Genomic DNA, 23939 nt, shown 5'->3' with positions numbered 1-23939 from the left:
GGGATAGTGAGATTTGTTCCTAGTTTCCTTCTGAGATGGCTGGGATAGTGAGATTTGTTCCTAGTTTCCTTCTGAGATGGCTGGGATAGTGAGATTTGTTCCTAGTTTCCCTCTGAGATGGCTGGGATAGTGAGATTTGTTCCTAGTTTCCTTCTGAGATGGCTGGGATAGTGTGATTTGTTCCTAGTTTCCTTCTGAGATGGCTGGGATAGTGAGATTTGTTCCTGGTTTCCTTCTGAGATGGCTGGGATAGTGAGATTTGTTCCTAGTTTCCTTCTGAGATGGCTGGGATAGTGAGATTTGTTCCTAGTTTCCTTCTGAGATGGCTGGGATAGTGAGATTTGTTCCTAGTTTCCTTCTGAGATGGCTGGGATAGTGAGATTTGTTCCTAGTTTCCTTCTGAGATGGCTGGGATAGTGAGATTTGTTCCTAGTTTCCCTCTGAGATTGCTGGGATAGTGAGATTTGTTCCTAGTTTCCTTCTGAGATGGCTGGGATAGTGTGATTTGTTCCTAGTTTCCTTCTGAGATGGCTGGGATAGTGTGATTTGTTCCTAGTTTCCTTCTGAGATGGCTGGGATAGTGAGATTTGTTCCTGGTTTCCTTCTGAGATGGCTGGGATAGTGAGATTTGTTCCTGGTTTCCCTCTGAGATGGCTGGGATAGTGAGATTTGTGTCTGTTCATAGTTTCAGATATTATTGTCTCCTGCAGAGGCTCTGAAAAATTCAAATTCAAGTCGTATATTTTTAACGGTAGAGTAAAATATTAAATCCCGGGTTCAATGAAACATGTTAAAACATACACAATGGAATTCATGATATATAATATTTATATCAGACATAGGAGTTCACTTTCCCTTACGTCATTATGTTTCAAAACTCACTTAGATTGAATGAATCTTTTTCTTTTAAAGCTGAGGCTGATTAGTGAGATAAGGATTTGAGATGGTCTGATTGTTGGAACTCTGTCTTGGCTCTCCAACAGCTGCTCTGAGGCAAAGGTTGAAATATTAAGTCACTATCTTGGTACTTACATAATACATACTTTTGTAGCAAAATCACTTAAATCTTAAAATGTTGCGAGAAACGGCCATTCAAAAGTTTGTTTTCTTGGGTATTTTAATACTTTTAACACTACTATATTACAAAAAATTTGAAATCATGAATAATTCGTTTCCTGATAAGAGCCTTTTTCTTGTCGCATCAAACGGGATCAATAGAAATTTACCCAAGAAAACATTTCAACTATGCGACTCATAAATAATATTCCAATCCGGATTTTACATTAAATAGTTTATTTGATTAATAACTCATTACTCACCTACTTCAAGGTTTCACTTTGTTTAGTTGGTTTACTTTACGAGTTTCTTACTGTTACTCAAACATTTTATCGTCGTCCGCCCCTTAACGTCTTACTGGTCTGAATTCTGAAATAATCAGTTATCACTACCAATACTATTTATAATACTAGAACGAATGCAATGATTTTTGCAATGTTTTTTTTTTTCGATATGTTGTTGTTACATACAATTATCAAGATAATGATCATATACATCTGTAAAGTGCAAACTTACGTTAAAACCGTGTCGGTACTCGAAAGGATAGAGCTGATTTCTCGTGGTTCAGTTTGGGTACCGTGCACTACTGACTTCAACCGTAAAACTAAAAGGAGAAGTTGTCATTGTGGATCATATATTTACATATTATCATAATACAGTAAAGTAAATTTAGGCCAGATGAAATTTACAATTATTGTACTAGAAGTACGAGTACGACTCATTAGAAAACATGATATTAAAATTTCATTTGAATGACCTGATCACGGAGAAGATAAGGAAATGGTTCATCTATAATGAGTTCTCTCAATTTATCTTGCCTGCCAACATGCTGGCTGCTTCTCTGAAATGATAAATAATGATACTGAGTCTATAACAAGTCTTATGTACCGTCACAATAGTGATTTTAATATTAGTTGATCATTATCTGGCTAATCAAGTTAAATGTTTGATTGGATCCTGACGAATATAATTCTTTGTTGATCTTAGTCGATTGTTGTTGTCTCATTTAAATTATTATATTTACCTTCCTTAGGTGTGTGTTACTTTCCACCCACTAGTAAACTTTTTGTCCTTCGTCTCACGCGGTTATGTGCACATCAGTCGAAATGCACCGGTCAAAATTTTCATGGAAACAAGCGTCCAACTTTTTTCTCCCGTTTTTAGTTCGTCCAGATAATAATATATTGATTTAAAAGTGATGAATAAATGAAAGATATTTTTTGTCACAACTTTTTGTGGGAGAAAACTGTCTCCTCATTTGAATCGCTCTAATGGACAAATCGCTTTAAGGACAAAGTAAAAATTCGACCGGTGCATTTCGACTGATGTGCACACATCCGTGTCTTGGTTCTTCGAGAAATTTCCTGGGGATTGGAAATTATTTATCACTACTAGATTGCTAGAATCTATAAATTTAAAAATTTGTTGTTTTAAAACAGAAACATCGTTTAAATTCGTGATCATTGAATAAGAGAGATTATTGCAAAGAAAGTTAAATCATAAAAGATTTCGAAATGATTGTCAGAACTCCCTGTGCAGTGGTTCCTGTCTGCTGTCGTTCGCAGCTTCAAAATCTTCAAAATTGACAAGTACGAGTAAAATTGTAACCACCAACTGCTCTGAAACATGAAGATATCGAATATTCAGTCAAGTTGTAAAAAGCCTATGCATATGGTGGTAAATTTAGTTTATGTTACAGTATTTGAAGGACTTATTATGATAGTAACAGTATGATAATAAGCATGAACATTTAATTTACGAAATTTAACATTAAATTGCATGGTCTAAAAAGATTGAGACTGAACCTTTGATAAATGAAATATTAACCTCATAGATGGAAGTAATTTAGGGCGATATCAAGGTAATTTCTTAGTGGTTCGTTGTTCTGACTGCTTCTGGATGTATGCACTATACAGGCCTCGTTTCTCTGAAAGTGTAACTTTAATAAGTCAATAATGCAACCACTAACATATTATCAACAGTAAAACCTTATTATAGTCAGACGTGAGATTTAATACTTAATACTGCACTATGTTATGTGAATGAATGATTTGATAATCCAGTTCAAAATCATAATTTGTTAATTCCAATCACGCGTTGTTATCTCATTTATTGAATAAACTGATGTATATACTGGACGTAAAATCTTGTTATTGCCTATGGTACCACTATGACCCCACTTTTTATAAGAGAAAAAACTGAAATACTTAATCCTAATCTATTGTGGAGGGGTGATCGTTCATCAGGTTGGTCTCTGCGCACTTTTGCCTGCTTCATTACAAAGTTCTACTTCTATACCTGAATTAAAGTTTTAACTACAAATATAAACCGAGGTTATCCTTAAAAGCTTAAAGCCTGCGAGATAGATATTGAAAGTGTTAGATAATAAAATAATAAAGCAGGTATGTATATGACACGTATACTTGTTGTATTTTATTTGATATCTGAGTTAACCTGGGGACCACAGGCTTTATTGTTTGTTTACGATCGAAGATATGGCGGAGTGACAGGCTGACTGCCGCCCAGTAAGGTTCGCGTTCGCAAAAGGAATATGCAACTTTTAGCTGGCGCGGCGGCGCGAATGCTTCGCTTGCACAAGAGAGACATACAACACGTAGCAAAGAGGTCCATGACAACTTGCAATAAGTATAGGGTTGCATAGAAATATAAATAATGATCATAATCAATATTATGGAATATAATAATTTAATATGAGACTATTCACATTAGAAATGCGGCTGCATTTCTTGTCAGAAGTGTGTGTAATCCTTTCAAACCACATTAGTCGCTAAACACTTAAACAAGCGGCCTATTGATAATTGATGTGGTATCTCCTTGAAATTATCCTATTTTAGAATATACCTAGGCTTAGACAAAAAGGTTCTTTAAAGTAAGTGAAGACGGTCCCCACTGTGCACGTCACTTCACTGCTCCCTCTGTTGAGAGCTCCAGAGTCAGAACAAGTCACTTTCACGACGGTTCCTGGGTCTACTGGAAACTTAGCTGCTGTCTCAATAGTGCTTGTCCACTCAGCTTTCAGTCCAGTACATAACCCTTGATAATATAAATAGGTCCATATATTTTATATTCCTCAAATAGGGCTCGATTATATCGATTAAAAAGAAAATATCCATAAATTCGTATCGTATATAAGGTTCACAGGTATGTGATATACGTATGTGATATACGTATATATACGTATTGAAATAAAAATTTAACTTAATAGCATTTAAAATATTTCAAATCTTCAAAATACACAGCTACCTGGTTGAGGCTGGTAGTAGTCAGATGCAGAGTCAGAGGATTGGAACCGTATCTTTGCAACTTCTCCGCTCCAGTTTGTGCTCCAGTCACTCCGACTACACGTTGAGTCAGACATCAGGATGTTGAGCACCTCCACCTCGTTACAGTGTACCACTAGTCTGATACCTGAGGTTCTAGTTAAGGTTACCCTCAATACCTTCTTTGTAGCAGGAGGCAGGTTAGTGTGGAAGCTGTAGTAGTACGAGTTGCAGTACCCGATATTGTACTGAGGATAAGAGGAGAAGCGGAGGTAGAGTCTTCCTACTATCATGTATCCCTGTGAGGGGTAGAGCTCCACTCTCACGGCATCCTTACTCCCTAGCGTACTATCAGTCGTTATGTTGAGAGAATACTTCTCCAGATTAAAGTCGATATACACATTGCGTTGTACTGCTATCCAGCCTGAGGGTGCTGACCACGTGAATATTTAATAGCAGTTTACAGTACACATCAGCTGGTAGACATTATGAGCAAAATATTATGTAATAGTGCAAATTTATACTCGATGACCAATGCAATGACAATTGCATTATATTTACTACTGTTATACGTCATGATAAATTGGTTCAATATATTAAGCTCATAATGACTAAATGACTACAATATAGTTTCAAAAATGTTATCGTGCTGATACAGTGCTACAAATGAAATATTTGTGAAAATATTTGATCGTAGTGATCTTACCTTCATTGAGATTCTCAGCAGTATTCTCAATGACGAGAAAAGACATCAGCAAGATTAACAGCATTGTTGTATACTATTGTTCTTGATTCACTAATAATACAACTATATTACAATAAGATAATACGTCGGAAACCTATGCTAAATACTACGCAAGAGTTTAAAAAGGGTCACATTTTGCAGTAAATAACGACGATAATCATTTTAAGAGCAATGTAACGGAATTGTCGTTTTTGTTCATACTGCACTTAAGTCGGTTCTAATTATTTCAGCAACAATTTATAGAAAAAATTGAGAAAAACTGCAGTTCTAAGCAAGCTCACATAATATCATGATATAAGGGGACAGTAATCCAACTGCATCATAATCTTACTATATATAAAGGCATTTTACTGACACCACGGCATCAACTTTAACACGGCTTTCCGCAAAAACCGTAAAAGATATACAACTTAAATTTTTTTGACTGATTCAAATGCTTTAATGGCCTTCAAAGCAGCATCAAAAATAAAAATAGGCCAAGGAATAAGAACTTTAGTTCCCAAAATTTGGACCTATGTGGTGTCAAACACGCGAATTAAATAGGTAATAATTATTTTAGTCTCTTGAGTCTTAAAACCATTTAAGGGTTGGATGGGTTAAAAGCGTTTTTTAAATTTAGTCATTTTAACACTTTTTATTCAAAAAGATTTAAAAAACCGTCAAAATGACTAAATTAAAAAATCGCTTTTTAAGCGCCTTTTAAGCGATTTATAAAATTATAAACAGCTAAATTGCAACCAACTTATAAGCGCTATAATCGCTTATTAATGGTTCAATAAGCGCTTTAAAATCTTGACTCCGCTAGTGCACCCCAGGTGAATGGATGTTCAGAAAAGCTCTTATAAGCGTTTTCTAATTCTGGGCACTCCCCCGTTCCAACCAGGTTGAGGGGCATTGAGAAAGCACTTAAAAGCGCTTTCTATTTCCTATGGGGGGGTTTCCTCCCTCTTTTACAATGTAATATGCAACATGAAAATAGTACATAAAATTACAATTTTAAGTTCGTTATAAACTAAAAGTTGCACTGTGCAGTATGAATTTGTATATATGACAAAGCTCTTTCAGTATAAAATAGCATCAAGAGAATATGTGCACCAAACACTGACCTTACATAATATGTGTTTAACTCTACAAAACTGCTTATAACACAAGCTCGGTATGTGATAATTTGCCTTCAAAATCAAACCTCGTTATAATGCAGATCTTGCTATAATGCGGTTTTTTGGGCTAAATTCTTTCCTCCCTCGATGCGTGTTATAACTTATAACGAGGTAAGCTATACTGTTATAATACTTATTCAAATTGAAACGTATCATTATTTTAATTTATCCTTTCCTTTTAGGGCTAACCAAAGCAAAGTCGTAATAATGATCACTGTCGTTTTCATGTGTTGGCTTCTGATATATCTAATTTTCTTATGTATGTTATTTATTAGGACTGATAGAGCGATAAATCAAATATAACAACAAAAATATTTGTACCTTAAATATTTAATGTGACAAAAATATTTTATTAATGTTTGATTATCTCAGCGGACTTCGAAGACCTCGAAGACAAAAATATTTGACAGAATCTAAAAGATATTTAATCGACTGTATGGTCCCTGTATAGTATTTCTGTAACACCATCACTGCGTGGAATTGATTAGGGACATTGATTAGGGACACAGAGTTGTGAAATATTAAAGCCTGTCTCTAAAAATATTATTTTCACGAGAAGTTCTTCCTTAAACAAAAACAGTTATAATAAGAAGTTAGTATTAGTATTATTAATTAGTAAGAACTAATGATAAAGAAGAAGACTTTTATAACTATTTAAAGCTCCCCGACGCGATGCACAAGGCCAGGATGGCGTTGTAGACCCAATTTAAGTCTATGTGCAGCAGCCGGCGTCAGTTGAATAATTTGTACACAGGAGGTGACCGGGACATGATTTGAGGCCTGACCGGGACCGGGACCGGGATACAAAATGTGACTTGACCGGGACCGGGACCGGGATCATAAATCAGCATTTGACCGGGACCGGGATGAAAAATGTGACTTGACCGGGACCGGGACCGGGATGGCTCAAAATTGCCAATCCCGGTACCGGGATTCCCGGTACCGGGAATTCCGGTCGATTGCTGGTTAATTCATGATCATAATTTATTACTCAAACTTGTTCAGCAATTTTAAACATTGTTTTATTTGGCTCAGAGGATGTTTAAAGATGAAATTCACAATGAATGAAAGGAAAAACTTAAAATCACAGTGAATGAAATTATGTAAAAGATCCCGGTCAAAATCCCGGCAAATTTGAGTGATTGACCGGGACCGGGACCGGGACCGGGACCGGGACCGGGACCAAGAATCCTGAATTAACCGGGACCGGGACCATAAATCAGCATTTGACCGGGACCGGGACCGGGACCGGGATAGCTCAAAATTGCCAATCCCGGTCACCTCCTGTTTGTACACTGTTCAAGATAATACGAGAGCGTGCAAAAGAAAACCCTGACCCTAACCCTTAAATAGTGTACTGATCTACAAGAAAAGGACCGAGGTGATCTTTGTGTCTCACGTGTACCCATCGCCTTGCACCCGCACATGACCCGATGCGGCGATGCCTCTTACAAGGTTCTCAGATAAGCTGAAAACTAATGCACGATTAAGCTCATGAGTTGGGGCAGCCTATTGGTTTGTGAGAGAATGAGGTCTCACCTGTAGCACTGTAGGTTTGAATATTCATTGTTACTAGAAAATTTGGGCCAGCCAAGTGGTCTGTGAAAGAATCAGGCCCATCTCCTTATAGCACAGCAGATTTGAATGTATGAATATTGAATATTAATTGTTTCCAGAAAACCAGGCCGGAGAGCTTTGGTGAGGGATCGTGAATGCTGCACCTTCACTGTCTCGTCTACGAAAAGATGATGAGTCTGACAAATAGTCAGTCCACTGTTAGGAAATAGCGCAAGTAAAGGAGCGCACAAGAGATTCTATGTGAGTTTTAATCGTTTCCTATATACCTGCGTCATTCTATTCACTACATTCGACCCATTATGTGATCAGGACTGAGCTGTCGAGAATCTTTATCGCCTCTTCCAGAGATCCTCCAGTCAGTGTCCCTCCTATACCCTGCGAGCTATTACAATTTCTCGTGGAAGAGGCTGACGTTTGCCGAGTGCAGTAATGAAGACCGATTAGGCCCGCCTGGACAAAGGGACACACAGTGCTGTTTTACTGGGCGGCGCTCAGAATCTCTATTCTAACATAATAGCCTGGGGTCCTCAGGTAAAGTGGTGTTAGGAAATAGTGTACTGAGATGTTTTACAAAGATTCACAGAATATGATTTTTGTGAAGACGGTAAATTCCCCAAAATATATGGATCCGTGCCATTTTACTGACACCACGGCATCAACTTTAACGCGACTTTCCGCAAATAAAAAACGGTAGAAGATATACTTTATTTGTAAACCTATACATCTTTTTGACTGGGTCAAATGCTTTAATGGCCTTCAATTTCAAATCAGCAGGATTACACAGGATTACACAGGATTACACAGGATTACACAGGATTAAAATTAAATTATAGATCCATTATCATGGACCGTCATAATTGTTTACAGAAGTTAATGAAAACAATCATCTTTGCTTGAAGTCAGGGCCAGGGTTATCCTTGAGTCTTAATTATGACTAATTCGCGAGGTTCTCACCAAATTGATAGTAAAATTGTTTAAGTTTCGTGCATTTGAATTACGCTGACGCGTATCTTCGGTGAAGCTATTTCGCTCTTCGGAGCAGCGAAGGAAAAAAGTGCACACACAGTTGACAGCATAGGAGCGCCTTTCTTGAAATTGAGTATACTGTGGGGTGTTTGGTTGAATATCAAGTGAGCGGTGGCAGTGAATATGGAGGCTCTGGCGATTTTGAGGAATTACAGTTGAGTAAGGAGACAAAATTTCCATGAGATGATCTTTGAGATTTGTTTCATTGATATTGCTGGAGTCGGTGATTTCATTGCTTATTTCAATGATTGGCATTTGAGAAAGATTTTTGACTAATTTCGACCTCTGTTTTGAATACAAGTCACATATGTAAAGAACATGCGACTCGTCTTCGATGGTCTCAACGCCCATACTTGATTGGCACCAACCACATAGTCTTTGCTCACGGGGTGTGTTGGAGTATCTGCCTCTTTCAATATGGAGATCATGTGCGCTGATTCTAAGTTTTGTGGTACTGTAACGACGAGAAAAGCCTTTGCATAAGTATAAGTAGGGCTCTCGGTTGAAGGTGTGTTTGATTGAGTGATAGAATGAGAGTTTAGAAGAAGTAGATTTTTGATATTGCCAACATTTTTTGAATTGATTGGTTAGAGCTTCGATGATTTTAGGAATTCTATACTTTTTGCTGCATAGTGGTTTGATGGATTGACTAAAATTTGACTGATTTATGAGGGAGTCTTTTAATAATTTGTGATCACTTACAGGGTTGGGCGCGGCTTTGTTAGCTGCATTTGTATTGAGAATTCGGTGCGCAGTTACGTGATCTAGTTTGTAAATTTCATCTAGTTCAAGGAGTGGTTTTATGTATCGATACCAAGGTAAGTTTAGTGATTTTTGTTCTTTTACGGCTGCAGTGACAAACGAATTCGACTTTGATTTTGTATTTAGCCTTTTGAAGTAATTTAACGTTAAGCGAATTGATTGATAAATCAAAGGAATTCTTCCTGTTTCTCCCCAAACACCTACATTTGATGCTTTACGATGGACTCCCAATGCCCATTTTAGGAATGAAATATGCACTCTTTCTTGCAGAGAGGCGCTGATTTTTTTAAGTAAGTTAGTAGCGGTTGCTTCTGTCGAGTTAATCGTTTTGCAAAGAGATTTATTGATCGTACTAGTGGGTGTCCATATCGGAGCACCATATAATAGAATGGGCTTGATGAGAGAGTCGAACAGTGTAAGGAGTGCTTTAAAAGATAACTTTGAACGCATGACAACCCTTTTCAGGCCAAAAAATGCACGCATTGCTTTGGTTTTAAGGTTTTGTTGAGCGATCTGTACTTGACCCGATTGATGAAGTTCAAATCCAAGGTAACAATAACTGTCAACAATTTCAAGATTAGATCCGTTGAGTGTAAATTTGATGTTTTGTATGTCCTGTTTTAACGTTTTCTTACCAAAGATGACTGCTTGAGTTTTGAGTTCATTGATTTCAATGCCCCACTCCTTACAAAAATTACCGAGAATATTAAGTTGCTTTTGAGTGGTTTCCTGGTCGAGTGAAAGGAGTATAAGGTCATCCGCCCACAGTAGGTGGCTAACAGTCAAATTTGAAAGTACGGGGCAATTTGGAAAATCTAGGAGGCAGGACATATCACTGAGAAAAACTTTAAAAAGATCAGGTGAGAGTGGGTGACCTTGTTCTGTACCTTTACGTATCTGGAAGCGTTTACTGAGGTGACCAGATAATTTTATGTAAGCGTACGAGTTTGAGTACATATTTTTGAGGACATTGTAGAAGTTTCCAGTTATGCCATTTTTTGCGAGTTTGAGGAAAAGGGCTTGACGGCAGACTGAGTCGAATGCTTTTTTAAAATCAACAAATACTGCATATACAGGTTTCCCCAAAAGTTTATATTTTGAAGCTATAGTTTTCATGGTTAGTATGTGATCGTATGTTTGAGCTTTCTTTGTGAAGCCTAGTTGGTTAGGTGGATCAGGGCAGTTTTCAGAGCGGAAGCGAATGAGTCGTTCTAAGAGAATAGTTGAAAATAGTTTTCCTATGACACTGCTGACAGCAACTGCACGGTAGTTGTCAGGATCTGATTTATTACCCTTTTTATGAAGTGGAGATATAATGCTGACGTTCCAGGGATAAATTCCTTGTGAGAAGCAGGCGTTGAAGAGGTTCAACATAATCAATTTATGATTGGTGTCCAGAGATTTTATAATTTCGTTATTAATCATGTCGAGTGAGGAAGCTTTACCATTTTTTAGGGATTTTATACTAGAGTCAAGTTCTGTTTTGGTGATTAAGGAGTTGAGTGACTCAGGATGAGTTGCACCTTGATTTATCAAGTCAGCTTGATCAATCATAGAAACTTTTTTATTTTCATTTATTGTTTTGTGGTTATCGGAATATAGGTTACCAAAAAAAGTCTCGAATCTATTCATATCATGACTGTCAAAATTTAAAGTTTCCTTTTTCTGATTTTTTAGTTTTTTGAAAGATTGCCAGTTGAGAATTTTCCCCCCCTCTATGTCCTCATTCATACGTGCGAAGAATTCGTTTTTGGCAGAGTTCTTCAAACGCTTATAACTACCCTTGACAAGATAATAGTTTTCACGTATAAGGTTGTTTGACGGGAATTTTGAGGTTGCATCTGTAGCTTTACGAAATTCTCTTTTACCTAATCTCGTTTTCCAGTTAAACCAAGGTTTGTTTGAGGTGTGAGATTTTTTGGGTGGTTTGGTTTGTTTGAAACACTTCGAGGCCATGTCGCGAAGGTGTTCTGAAAGTCGTTTGTTAATGTCTTTGAGTTCAGTTTCATAATTACGGTCATTGTCTGCTAAACTATTTTGATTGGTGAGTAAGTCGATGTTCGATTGAAGTTCATGGATTAAGGTCAATGATAGATTTTCTGACTGAGCTTCGAAAAAGTCGTCTTTGTTCTCTTCGTTGATAATGTATCTGGTTGGCGCTGTCTGATAAGTGTCCTGTAATGGGGCGCATTTGTTGATCGCGAATCTATTGCATTGTAATTCAGTACTGAGGGGCTTATGATCAGAATGCTCGGTGAATGTCAAGATTTTGAAGTAGTTGATTCTGATCTTTGTGGAGTTGGTCACTGCAATGTAATCAATAACGCTGCACCCATTTTTTTGGATACTTGTGAAGTTTCCTACAAGATCTCCTAGGGTACGGCCATTCAGAATAGTGAGTTGGTTATGTTTGACTAGGTTAAGAAAGTGTGTACCGTAAGTATTTGTGATAGAGTCTAGTGAGTTTCGGGGGAGAAAGTTGTCAGGCTCATAATCGTCTGGTAAGGGAACAACGTTGGTTGAGTCTTCTCTTATCATACCCGTTTTTTGTCCTATACGAGAGTTAAAGTCCCCACACAATATGACTTCCCCCTCCTCCCGAAGTTCGTTCACAACGTCTTCAATGTTTTTTAGAGCATCTTTGCCATTGTCAGTCGGGTTTGAGGCTGATGAATTAAATGGTCTAATGTAAACGTTAACTATAAATGTATCTTCTGATAGGTTAAAGAAATCCTTGTCTAGTCGACAAACTAGGTAGTCTGAACACTCTGTATTCTTGATAAACTCAATCCCTTCAATAAGCTCATTTTTAATGAGGATACCGACACCTCCTGATTTACCGTCTTTCCTTATGTTGCAGATTGATCGATATCCTACCAAGTGAACCTCTCTCCTAATTTCCTGAAGACAGGCTATGTCATGATCTTTGATAACATTTTGAAATGATTCTATTTCAAATTTGCTCCCATCTACTGATGAAGGCGATTGGATATTCCAAGAAAGTATTTTTATGCTATTTTTATTAATTGAAACCTGTGTATTTTTTTGTGTGTTTCTAGTCATGGTATAATGTGTATAAATGAGAATCTATGTCAGTGTAATCACATTCGACTAAGAGGAGAAGGTTCCAATCCCCCTGTAGAACGGACTTTCTTTGGCTTGTTGAGAAGCAGTCTTGTCATTTCATGGATGCTGTGACGGAAGTTTCCTAGAATGACCTCTTTGCCTCTTGTTGAAAGGTGGACTCCATCGTTCGTGTGATATTCTCCTATCAGATGATCATCATGCATGAAGTCTGGGCGTGGGGCCACTGCAAGTGTCACATTCGAAATATCACAAGTACATTCAAACAATACGTCATTATTCCACATAGTGTGTAGCATCGGTATATAATATGAGAAATTTCCAAGACACCGGAAGTACGTCTGCGTGTAAGAAAAATGCAAATGTTCATTTAAACAGATGAGCGAAGAGTTGCAGTTACACGGGTGGTTGAGTGTGTAGGTACACTTACAACTGATGTTAAACATAATCGGGTCCCTGATCGTTGTACGATATAAGTGCGAGTAGAACCACAAACCCGGTTTTAAGCCAAAAGAATCCAAATCCAGTCCCAATTCCAGTTCCAATATGTCCAGAGAATTAGAGATAGGGTTAGGCGGAGGGGCAGGACCAGTTCCAGCCACAATACTGGCCACGCCAGCGATTAAAAGCAACAACCACGTCACGGTGACAGTGGTAAATCGAGGAGCTTTAAAAGTGTAACGAATGCAAATGTGTAATAATGATGAAAAATAAAAAATTGGCCAAGGAATAAAAATTTTAGTGCCCAAAATTTGAACTCCCAAGTGGTGTCAAAAACGCGTATTAAATAGGTAATAATTATTTAAGTCTTTTGTGTCTTGACACCATTTTAGGGTTAGACAGGTTCCTGCTAGTAAAATAATAAAGGCGAGGGATCGTGAATGGTGCAGATAAAGATCATTTAAAGATTCAATGATATCATGCTCACAAAATACTTACAGCCCAACAGGCAACATACCTACAATAATGATCCCACTCGTGAATTTAGAAATTCTGACTCGACTGAATTATATTACCGCGGTTTTATCATCTTCAAAAAAACCATATGCTGTGAATCTGTATAACCTTATAACGTTAACTAGTTAACCTGACAAAGGAACACACAGTACTATTTAACTATTAGGAAATAGTGAACTGAGATATTTTACACAGATTTATAGAATATAGTTTTTTCGAAGACGGTAAATTCTTGTCGATATAATTCGGTCGAGTCAGTTATTAACAAACTTCTTTTTATAACAACTCTACTGCATATTACGAGGAAATGCAACTTAGAGTTAGAACGACAATTCATAAGCCGTTTTTTAATAATTAGAAGAATGGGAATTTCTAAGGTTGATGGATGTGAGTGTTATCATTTGTAAGGAACAACACACCACCTTCACTGTCTCGTCAGCGTACCGCGACAATTGACCCCCCGAAAATTGACCCCCGACAATTGACCCCCCGACAATTGACCCCCTATGTAATTACACTGGGGTCAATTGTCGCGAAATCTAGGGCTTAATACGACAATTGACCCCCCGACAAGGTTAGGGTTAGGGTTAGGGTTAGGGTTAGGGTTAGGGTTAGGGTTAGGGTTAGGGTTAGGGTTAGGGTTAGGGTTAGGGTTAGGGTTAGGGTTAGGGTTAGGGTTAGGGTTAGGGTTAGGGTTAGGGTTAGAGTTAGGGTTAAGGTTTGTGCTAGTGTTTGGGTTAGGGTTAGGGTCAATTATCGGGGGGGGGGGGGGGGTCACTTGTCGTCCATCCCTCGTCAGTCGTCTACGAAAGGATGATGGGTCTGACAAATAATTATAAAAATACTGAAAGTCAAAAAGATATCATCAAAATTATTGTAAACTAAAACTTTTATAAATTTCTGACTAACATTTTGGTAAATACAATTTTTGCTACCCAAATTTGATTTTCCTCAGGTATCCCTCAAAAACGACCACTGCAGAGTCGTTTCCTGAAAATCCTCTCAGTCCTCAAGATCGTTTATAATTCTACTTGGAGTTAATCGATCTTCCTATGGCTAACGACTATACGACTAGGCTCACTTGGTACCTTGAATAAATACGCTAAGCTCGCAGCAGCCCGGTTAACACTCGTGGTGCCCTAAACGGTGCTTTTTGTTCTTTTCTCTTTAACCTGTTGAATATAAAGATGACTTAGTCTGTTTGTAATCCCGTATGAGATTAACAAGGACGGACAGGCTTGGTAAGTTTAACAAGAGTTAACGTGACTGCAATAGTTATAGTATGTATTCTCTTAGCACAATGATCCTAGTGGCAAGTTACTGAGGGCATGGTGAATCGATTTACCATTGAATTCAGAATCTAGTCTCTTACTTTGTGGCTTCTATGGAAATCTAGAAATAAACGGACAATGAACTATTGGAGCTGATAAAGGAGTGACAGTTGCGTTACGGTAACTCCATAGTTATTACAGAAGTACCTCGCTATAAGTAAACGTGCCTCGCTGTATAACGTTGGCCGAAAAAGGAAATACAGTGGCCACAGTCGACTCTACCCAGTTTTGGGGTTTGGTAAAAAAATTAATCACAGAATCTTAGATATTACTCAAATATAATATACTCGTTTGTTGCAGATTCTCTGGCGAAGCAATGATGAGAACAAGTTAGAATTCGACAAGATAAGAAATACTGCTGCAAGTTGTTATACTTATGCCGCACAGCTGCAGGACTAGTCCTTCAGCTTAGACAGTCATTGCTTGCTATTGAGTTGTTCCCAGATTTTGCGCCATATCTTAATCAAGTTCTGTTGACCAAAGAGAATTAGACGCTTATATGCCACAAAGGTTCTGTTCATGAATAATTAACTAATTGGGGTAATTAAACATTAAAAAATTAAAAAAACGATGCCTATGTCAGAGGGTTCATTAGAAATATAGAATACATTACTCAATAGAAAAAGTCTCTAAATTCTCTCTTCAAAGGAGCAAAACATGAACACAAATATTCATTTCCATGAACTACAATTTGTAAACATGATTTGCACGTGGGCGGTCGTACATTATACATTATACATTATACAGAACTGGAAAGCCCGTGGTTACAGGGACAGTGGCGTAACGTTGCCTGTTGGCGCCCCCTGCCGAAAAAAGCGCCCCCTGTTGGCGCCCTCTCCCCTTTTGGTGCCCCTCCCTAAAATTGAACAAATTAGGTGATTTTAAAGAATACGCCGGTAAAATCTCTAAAAAAGTGTGTATCTAGAGCAAAACGCGCAGTTTTGCTAGTACTTTAGTTAAGTTTTCGAAATTGTCCCACATTCAAACGACGATTTGGCGCCCCCCTAAAGCCCTAAGACGGCGCCCCCCTGCACAGCGGGGCCAGCAGGGCCTTTCGTTACGCCACTGTACAGGGATGAATCTAGTAGTTTTCTATTTCTTTGGCAGTCAGTTTTTATCGCGTCAAAAAATATCCGTCACAACCAAAGATACAGCCGATTTAAATGTTGCTCGTACTAAACACAGCGTAATATCAACAAAACCGATCAAAATGACGTTAAAACAATCATTGCACGTGCACGTGCGTGTAACAATCCTCGTTACTATGGTTATTATGCAACTACCTATTTCTTATCTATTTGCACGTGGGCGGTCGTACAACAAAAAGAATTTTCTGAATTATAGTAGAGATAATTCTTTGAATTATAGTATAGATACCTACATACCATTAACCATACCATGTCTTCCGTTTCTTTTTGTTATTTTTCTTCTCTCTCAAGACTCAAGCCATATGACCAGTCAATATGATATCATAAATGTAGTACTTGAGGAGTTTCTCTTTTTCCGACATTTTCTCTGTTTATTATCAGGCACTTTCGCCACAATGTTTCTCAGTTCTCACATATTCTTCTTCACGATTTTCGAACCACTGAACCTCTACATAAACCTGAGACGAATAACGTGAGTTATTAAAGGGTTGCGTGTGGGCAGTTACTTCTGGGCCACTCTGTGGTTGGTCCGAGCGTTGATTTTCTGAAGTGTGCCTGAAGTATGTTCAGATTTTCACGTTTTTACTGATTGATTACCCATTCTTACAATTTATGTTAGAATATGTTCTAAAACACTCGCTCCTCACGAGGCAACGTTTCAATGATTCCTGTTTATCTTTTCGGGTAAGAAGCCTAAGATTATGGGTTGGTCTCAGCGGCACCATTATTCTTAATAACAAATCCCTTAAATAAACCTGTAAGTATTCAAATTAATATGAAAATGTATAATCATCAGACGAGGAGGATGAGAGTCTGGATACGGAGGAAGTAAACTTTAACGAGGAGGTGCTGGAAGACGAGGCGAGACTCGCAGTACGGAACAAACGTGGTAGAAGATTTGAGAGGATCGAGTTCTCTAACAGGTCTGCAATTATATTACTAATAATACAGGGTGGCCCAAAAGTGAATACCCACACGCAACCTCTTAATAACTAACGTAATTCGTCTCCAAATTGGGCCACCCTGTATTAGCTTCTCGATATGTTGAGTGGTAAACTGGTGGCAGTGTACAGTGTTTTTGTAGACAAATTTTCGGTTCGTACGAATTCGTAATTGCTACGGGAGAAGTACGTGAAGAGTGCTAAGTTTTTTTTCGTGCGGTTACTTGATGCACCTACTCGAACTCGTGCACCTACTCGAGATTAAAAAAGATTTAACGGATTTCTAGAACATTTAGATTGAGTTTAGATTAGAGTTTTTTCTATCTGAACATTTAGATTGAATTTAGATGAGTTCTCAATCAATAAATAAAATCTATTTCCAGTTGTTTTTACATCTTGCACTTTCAGGCTGACGGATGAGTTCAAATTACTGATGGGAGAAGCTAATCTTGCTGTCGCAAAAGGTGACAGAAAAACCGCCATTAACGTCTGTTTAGAGGTAATATTAATGTCAGTAACACCAAGAGTTGACATTTGTATTTCTGTTCAGTGTTGGGGTCGTTCACATATTATTAAGTAATCAGCCGAGGGGGGGAGGGGCCAGGGGGGTTTCCAAATGATTACGCTGGTGTATTTCTGACACAATAGCTATGTGTAAACCTGATTACGGAGGGCGGGGGGGGGGGGGGGGGTACAAATTGTCCAAAAAGTAGTTACGTAATATGCGAACGACCCTTTAGTTGAAGCTGTCCATTTCCTGATTCTAATTTGCTGACTCTGCTTCCGACAGATAATACGAAATATTCCGGACAGTCCAGCCCCTTACGAGACTCTATCCGTTATATTCGAAGAGGAAAACGACTTGTACAAATCACTCCAGTATGGCCTGGTGTCCGCTCATCTCTGGCCAAGGGACCCTCTCAAATGGTAACGTAGTAACCAGTAACCTAGTAACCATTAGCTACAGAGCTTTTCGCTATCACATCATACTGTAGCCAGTAATTTATCCCATCATTTCTCATTTAAATGCTCTATAAATGTTTGATTAAGCATTTTAAGAAGCATTTTCCATTCTGCGCTATTTTGAATTCCGAACAACATAATATTGTCTTACTGTACTATCTTTATGATTGACTGTTTTACTTTTAGGTACGGTCTAGCACAGAAATGTACCGATCTTAACGATAAGGAAAATGAGAAGATCTGTATGAGTAAAGCTTTGCGGTATTCTCACCTTATTAGAGACAGGGGCTTCATTGAGGACGTAATCAGGTTTGTCAATTCTTGTCAAAACCCATATATTATAATATATAAGGTATTTTGGACTAATTCAACCCAAACATGAAGATATTATATTATAGAATTAACGTAAATGACTGCTCCTTTATCTTTAATAACAGGTCCATTTTTATTTATTTATTTATAAATATAAACGAACTGGTGTTTCTTTAACAGCGGCTTCTGTGGCACTGTAACATATAATTAAATGAGCAGATCGAATTCTTTTTAACTGCGTGTAAACATTTTGTTTCCCCAGTTATTTTGTGAAACCTGTAAGTTCGTTAGAAGAGAAGCTGTCTGAAGAGACTGCAAGTAAACTGGCTATCGGATATCGGAAACTCATCAAAATATCATCGGACAGTGACAAAGAGGAGTTAACAGCTATGGTGAACATCTTTGAGACCAGGTACAGTAAAACCCCGATTTACCACAAACCCCGATTTACCGATTTTTGGCGCGTCTACAAAATTTTTCTTTGATCCTTAAAAAGTCCGTATGAGATCGATTGTTGTGGGAAAAAGAATAAATATTTTTGCATACCTTGCTAGGGTACACCCCTTGCTATTATAGGTACACTGATTAGTTCTGAAGTGTTCTCATTTTATGACAAAAATAGTGAAAAAGAGGGACTGGTATGCCACACCCACTAATCGACGAAATTTTACGAACCTTTCGGCGAATCTAAGTTTGACCCATATCTATAAACAGATTCCAAGAGTTATAAAGGGCTGTGTGTGGGTAGTCACTTGTGAGTCACCCCGTAATACAAAATTAACCCTCAAACAGATGCTCTGATGATTCGAAAAAGGAAGAGTTTTGGGCCAAGACGTACGTGAGTCTGATTGAGGCCCACCCGGATCTTGCTGTTATGGACAAAGTCGTTAAAGTTTGTAAGGTAGACACTCTTATGTCTTTAGGTTCACTCATGTATTTCGATAAGGAAGGTATCTGGTGAACTGTTAAAGTGTTTATTAGTATATGAACAGCTTTTAACCATATTTTTCGTCTTATTATTTTAGGAATGATTTTTCTAAGTGTAAGGTGGATGGCGGGATATGAAGAAAAGCACCTTCTATTTTTCTAAAATTTGAATTAATGAACGAATTCACTAAACAAATTACTATCTTACTTCAGTATTCAAATATTTACTTGTTCCATTGCTGACTGACCCGTAAATCCCCTCACAGTTGTACTTATCGGGGAAGCATTACAGTAGAATCCCTCCCTTCCTAGCATTTGCTGACCTAGTAGCAGTAGTATATGTGCGCTCTGAGCTAGACACCACCAGCTCTATCCACGATCAGGTGCAAGGTTAGAGTCTTTATTGTTGGTTCTTTAATTGTAGTTGATAATAATATCCACGATCAGGTGCAAGGTTAGAGTCTTTATTGTTGGTTCTTTAATTGTAGTTGATAATAATATCCACGATCAGGTGCAAGGTTAGAGTCTTTATTGTTGGTTCATTAATTGTAGTTGATAATAATATCCACGATCAGGTGCAAGGTTAGAGTCTTTATTGTTGGTTCTTTAATTCTAGTTGATAATAATATCCACGATCAGGTACAAGGTTAGAGTCTTTAATTGTTGGTTCTTTAATTCTAGTTAAGAATAATATCCTCGATCAGGTGCAAGGTTAGAGTCTTTATTGTTGGTTCTTTAATTGTAGTCAATTAATTTTTATTGGTCTTGCTGAAAAGCTCTAATTTTCAGTCAATTTATCATTTTTTTGCAATGATAATGATAAATACTTAAATATAAACATTGAGAATAAACCCCTAATTCGCGATAATTTAGCATCAATTAATCATTACTACTAATTATTACTAATATGCCACTTTCTAAGATCGTTTAGAGAAGCTACAAACAGGAGACAGTACAGCTGCTACCAACATACCAGTAGATGCCAAACACTACAAGATCTCTAATGAGGAATGTCCCTGTGTTATCCGTGCTGTCCTTGTCGCTTCTCTCATTCACCTAGACCACGATCATAGTGAGCTTTTTAAACATTCTTATCTTTTTAAAAATTCTTATCTTTTTAAAAATTCTTATCTTCTGTGGTAGTTTACCTGGTTGTCTGGGGTCTCTTTGACAGGTTGCTGCAGTTGTATCGAAAAAAAAACTCCAGGATTTATTACCAGTGACCTCTTGCCCCAGAGTATTTTCCCCGAGGTTTGAGTTTGGAGCTTGTTAAAAGCCGTTTTATCACAGCACAATTATCTCAGCAAACACAGAGGATTTGTTGCGTCCCCTGCTGACGAAAGAAGACACCAATGAAGGGCTTCTGCTCGTCGCTGACGCTTACTTTGAAACCAACAACATCAATGCAGGTAAGAAGTTATTTTTTGAATGTTTGGGTCTTTTCGGCTATTGTATATAATATAATATGAAGTAAGCACTCTGTATTGAGTATTTTTAGCTCCATCTATATCTCTTGAAGACCTTGCATTAATATATCTTCGTTGCTCAAGCCTTAAAACTTAAAAAGAAGAGAAAAAAGAAACAAATTCTTAAAACTTAACCCCCAGCACGCCCTCTGTACGAGCTACTGTCGAAGTCGTGTAACTCTGATCACCCTCATACTTGGGTACAGCTGGGTCTCTCCTACGAGGATCAGGTTTAAAATCATTGCTAATTATTATTATTCGTTATTATTTATCATATTATAAGTTACCATAAGTTACCATTATTTACCATTAGTTGCCATTTGAAAGATGTCTCAAACCACTGGACAACTCAAACAGCAATGTCCTGGTACCAAAGTCTCCAGAACCAGCAGTCCGCGTTATTTCAACATTTGGCAGTGATCAAGAGTTAGTAGAATCGGTGCAAAGATTGGAACCAGAACTCAGTAGAACCAGGAGCTTCTCAGGATTATCTGGTTCCCATACAAGTGGAAACACCCCAGGCTCCCCAATATCATCTAGAGCCGGTACATCACGCCCTATCTTCAAATTCGTCAGACGTACTGGAACATCATTTAGAAGGAAGTTAGTCAAAGCAAAACAGTTTGCGGATGACTTAACCCAACCTCACACAAGACCATGTGGGGGCAGACACTGCGGTACCTGTAACATCATATCTCCACATCCATCAATAACAGTCAATGGACAGCGAGCCAAAGCAGTGTCTGGTACATGTGTCAGCTACAATGTTGTATACCTCTTCAGCTGCCAACTTTGTAACATGTGTTATGTAGGAAGAACGGTGCAGCCCCTCAGGGCACGAGTAAACGAACATCGCGCCCATTACTACAAACTCATTTCGGACAATACGTTTGTCCCTGAAGAAAACGACGACGGATTCAGCTTGGGTAAACACCTTTTAGAAGTTCATAACATGAAACAACGTGACAATTTCAACCAGGCTTATAAAGTGTCAATTCTCAGTAATAGTAGCCCAAGAACTCTAGAAGTGGATGAACACCGTTATATTCAGAAACTAAGAACTATACGTCCATTGGGGCTCAATGCCTTGGACCCGTTTGGGATTCCATTATTGGATTTATCTTAAATGTTTTTTATTGCATTGGGGCACAAGAGTTATGTTTTTAAAAAATATTCATATCGTTTTTAGTTGTGTCATTTCATTTCCAATGTTACACTTTGTAGGAACTGATATTAACCGAGTTTCTGATTCAGGATGTTACTGAAGATAGTAATGAAAATGTTTTAACACCTCAGTACTGTGTTTTACTACAGCTCAACCTGCTCAGTCTGACTATTTGGGAATTTAAACTCTTGACCATTAGTTGCCAATAGTAACCATTAATATTTAATAACCAGTTGAACCACTAGTAACCAACAGTTACCAATAGTAACCACTAGTAACTAATAGTAACCATTAGTAACTAATAGTAACCACCGTTATCAGGGAGATTGGAAGGAGGCAGTTAGGTGTTACGAGAATGTTCTCTCCTTTGACGAATCTAACGAAACAGCTAAACTAAGACTTTTCTCGCTGCAACAAGTGCACCTGGCAGAGCACCAAGAGGAGTTTACTGTTAACATTCACGCTGACTTCAGCACTGTCAAAGTAAGGAAACAATCACTAATATCGTTATTTTTCGTTTTTATTTAACTTTATTTGATGTGATTCGTATGAGAATCAAACTCGCTTATTAAATTATTGTTATAAGGGCCCTTATTTTAAACGGGCATATCCTGTCCAAACTCAGGATGCACTACATGAAGAATTCGTTGTAACTTTGTTTGAAAAGCATTAGTATAGTGCGTAAAAGGCAAGCTGTATAGTGGAAGCACCTGAAATAACATTCGTTAGAAATAGTGAAAGTCCCTTTTGACTAAGTAAAGAGCGATACAAAGCTGTATTGTCATAGGCCTAATTTAATAGTTTAATCGCAATACAATAATTTACGTTCTACGGTTAAAGTAACCAGTAGTAACCAGTAGTAACCAGTATGCACACCGGTAAAGTACTCACACTTAATATACTAAAGAACTAACACTAATGTAGGCCAACATCAGTCATTGATAAAGTTTTTTCAAGTTCAGGCTTGAGACAATTGGTATAAGAAATTTATTTTTTAATGATACAGTTGTTATTGTAAATACCGGTGTCGAGCTTTAATTACTGTCCAATACTTGTTTGCCAGTTTTACTCTTCATCTCCTTTCTATCTCTTCTCAGCATACAAACTCTTCCATTCTGAACGAAATGGTGAAGTGAAAAGCTTCTTGTCAGATAGTGGTTTAAACACTCCTTTCAAACATTTGTCAAGTGTGTTTTTTTTTCACAATTTAAGTGCGTTACATTTAAAGTGGTAATTTAAAGATATTGTGTAACATTCTATGCATAATTTTAGTTACTGAGTGCAGTGGTTCTTACGTACACAGAGAGACTAAAGAATAGAATAAAAAAGGTTTTGATGAAAAGTTACATTGTTTGATCACAAATTACATTGTAAGTTACGATTGCTCCATTAGGCCACTATGACAAACTAGTCGTCATTCAACTTATTTAAAATCAGTTTAGTAAAGAAAGCCCGAAAAGGGTTCCCTATAAATTCTGTGACAGGCTGTAATGCAATGTAATAATATACACTTCAGCTACATGAAGACTGAAAGAGGTCTTCCTACGTCCTAGTCGTTGGAGTGGCCTGCATCAACTCACATCGCGTTGGCGGGTATCTTATGGTCCGTCCACTGTACTCGGTTGGTTAGCCAAAGGCGTCTGTTGTGTTGTTGTCGTTGTTTCACACCTGTAAACTTACCTGCATCTTGGTGTACTCAGTGTATTCCATATTCTTCAGGGGTCTGCCCCTTGACCTCTTTCCATTATTTGGGATTCCAGTTTTCAAACAGCTAACTCGGTAGCAGAGCAGATCATGGGAGCTGGCTCGGCAGTTTTGTATTGCGGGGTCCAATCGATGGGTCTGGGGGTGGGGTGGGGAGGGGTGCTTGGGAGCCGGATCAGAGGATTCCTCGCAAACTACTGATTACATTACAGCAGTGGCCTTGTTTTAGGTAATGTGTATCATTTAAAGGCGGGACAGCAAACAATAAACAAAAACTTATAACATGGTTGAAACAGACTCCCACAAGTGTTACGATTCAGCAGCGCACACAGT

General features: G+C 38.0%; 1 protein-coding gene and 1 long non-coding RNA gene across 2 annotated transcripts in view; one reads left to right on the top strand and one right to left on the bottom strand.

Annotated features, from left to right (window-relative positions):
- LOC134816359 (general transcription factor 3C polypeptide 3-like) overlaps positions 1-23939 on the top strand; it is an 82922-nt gene that overhangs the window by 3563 nt on the left and 55420 nt on the right. Inside the window, exons 3-13 of the mRNA XM_063825172.1 lie at positions 16925-17051; positions 17478-17568; positions 17860-17996; positions 18219-18341; positions 18607-18756; positions 19137-19245; positions 19538-19661; positions 20194-20343; positions 20576-20680; positions 20879-20967; positions 22224-22385. Of these exons, the coding sequence (XP_063681242.1) occupies positions 17503-17568; positions 17860-17996; positions 18219-18341; positions 18607-18756; positions 19137-19245; positions 19538-19661; positions 20194-20343; positions 20576-20680; positions 20879-20967; positions 22224-22385 (1215 nt within the window). The 5' untranslated portion in view covers positions 16925-17051; positions 17478-17502. The remainder of the gene's footprint in view (positions 1-16924; positions 17052-17477; positions 17569-17859; positions 17997-18218; positions 18342-18606; positions 18757-19136; positions 19246-19537; positions 19662-20193; positions 20344-20575; positions 20681-20878; positions 20968-22223; positions 22386-23939) is intronic.
- Positions 564-1653, bottom strand: LOC134816285 (uncharacterized). The gene is made up of 4 exons (XR_010160394.1): positions 1573-1653; positions 1320-1425; positions 883-988; positions 564-715 (listed from the first exon to the last, which is right to left on the bottom strand). It is a non-coding gene; the product is annotated as an uncharacterized LOC134816285 (long non-coding RNA).

Source organism: Bolinopsis microptera, chromosome 6, assembly GCF_026151205.1.
Source record: "Bolinopsis microptera isolate Bmic1 chromosome 6, MBARI_Bmic_1.0, whole genome shotgun sequence".
NCBI classification, from domain to species: Eukaryota; Metazoa; Ctenophora; class Tentaculata; order Lobata; family Bolinopsidae; genus Bolinopsis; species Bolinopsis microptera.
This window is presented reverse-complemented; position numbering and strand designations above follow the sequence as displayed.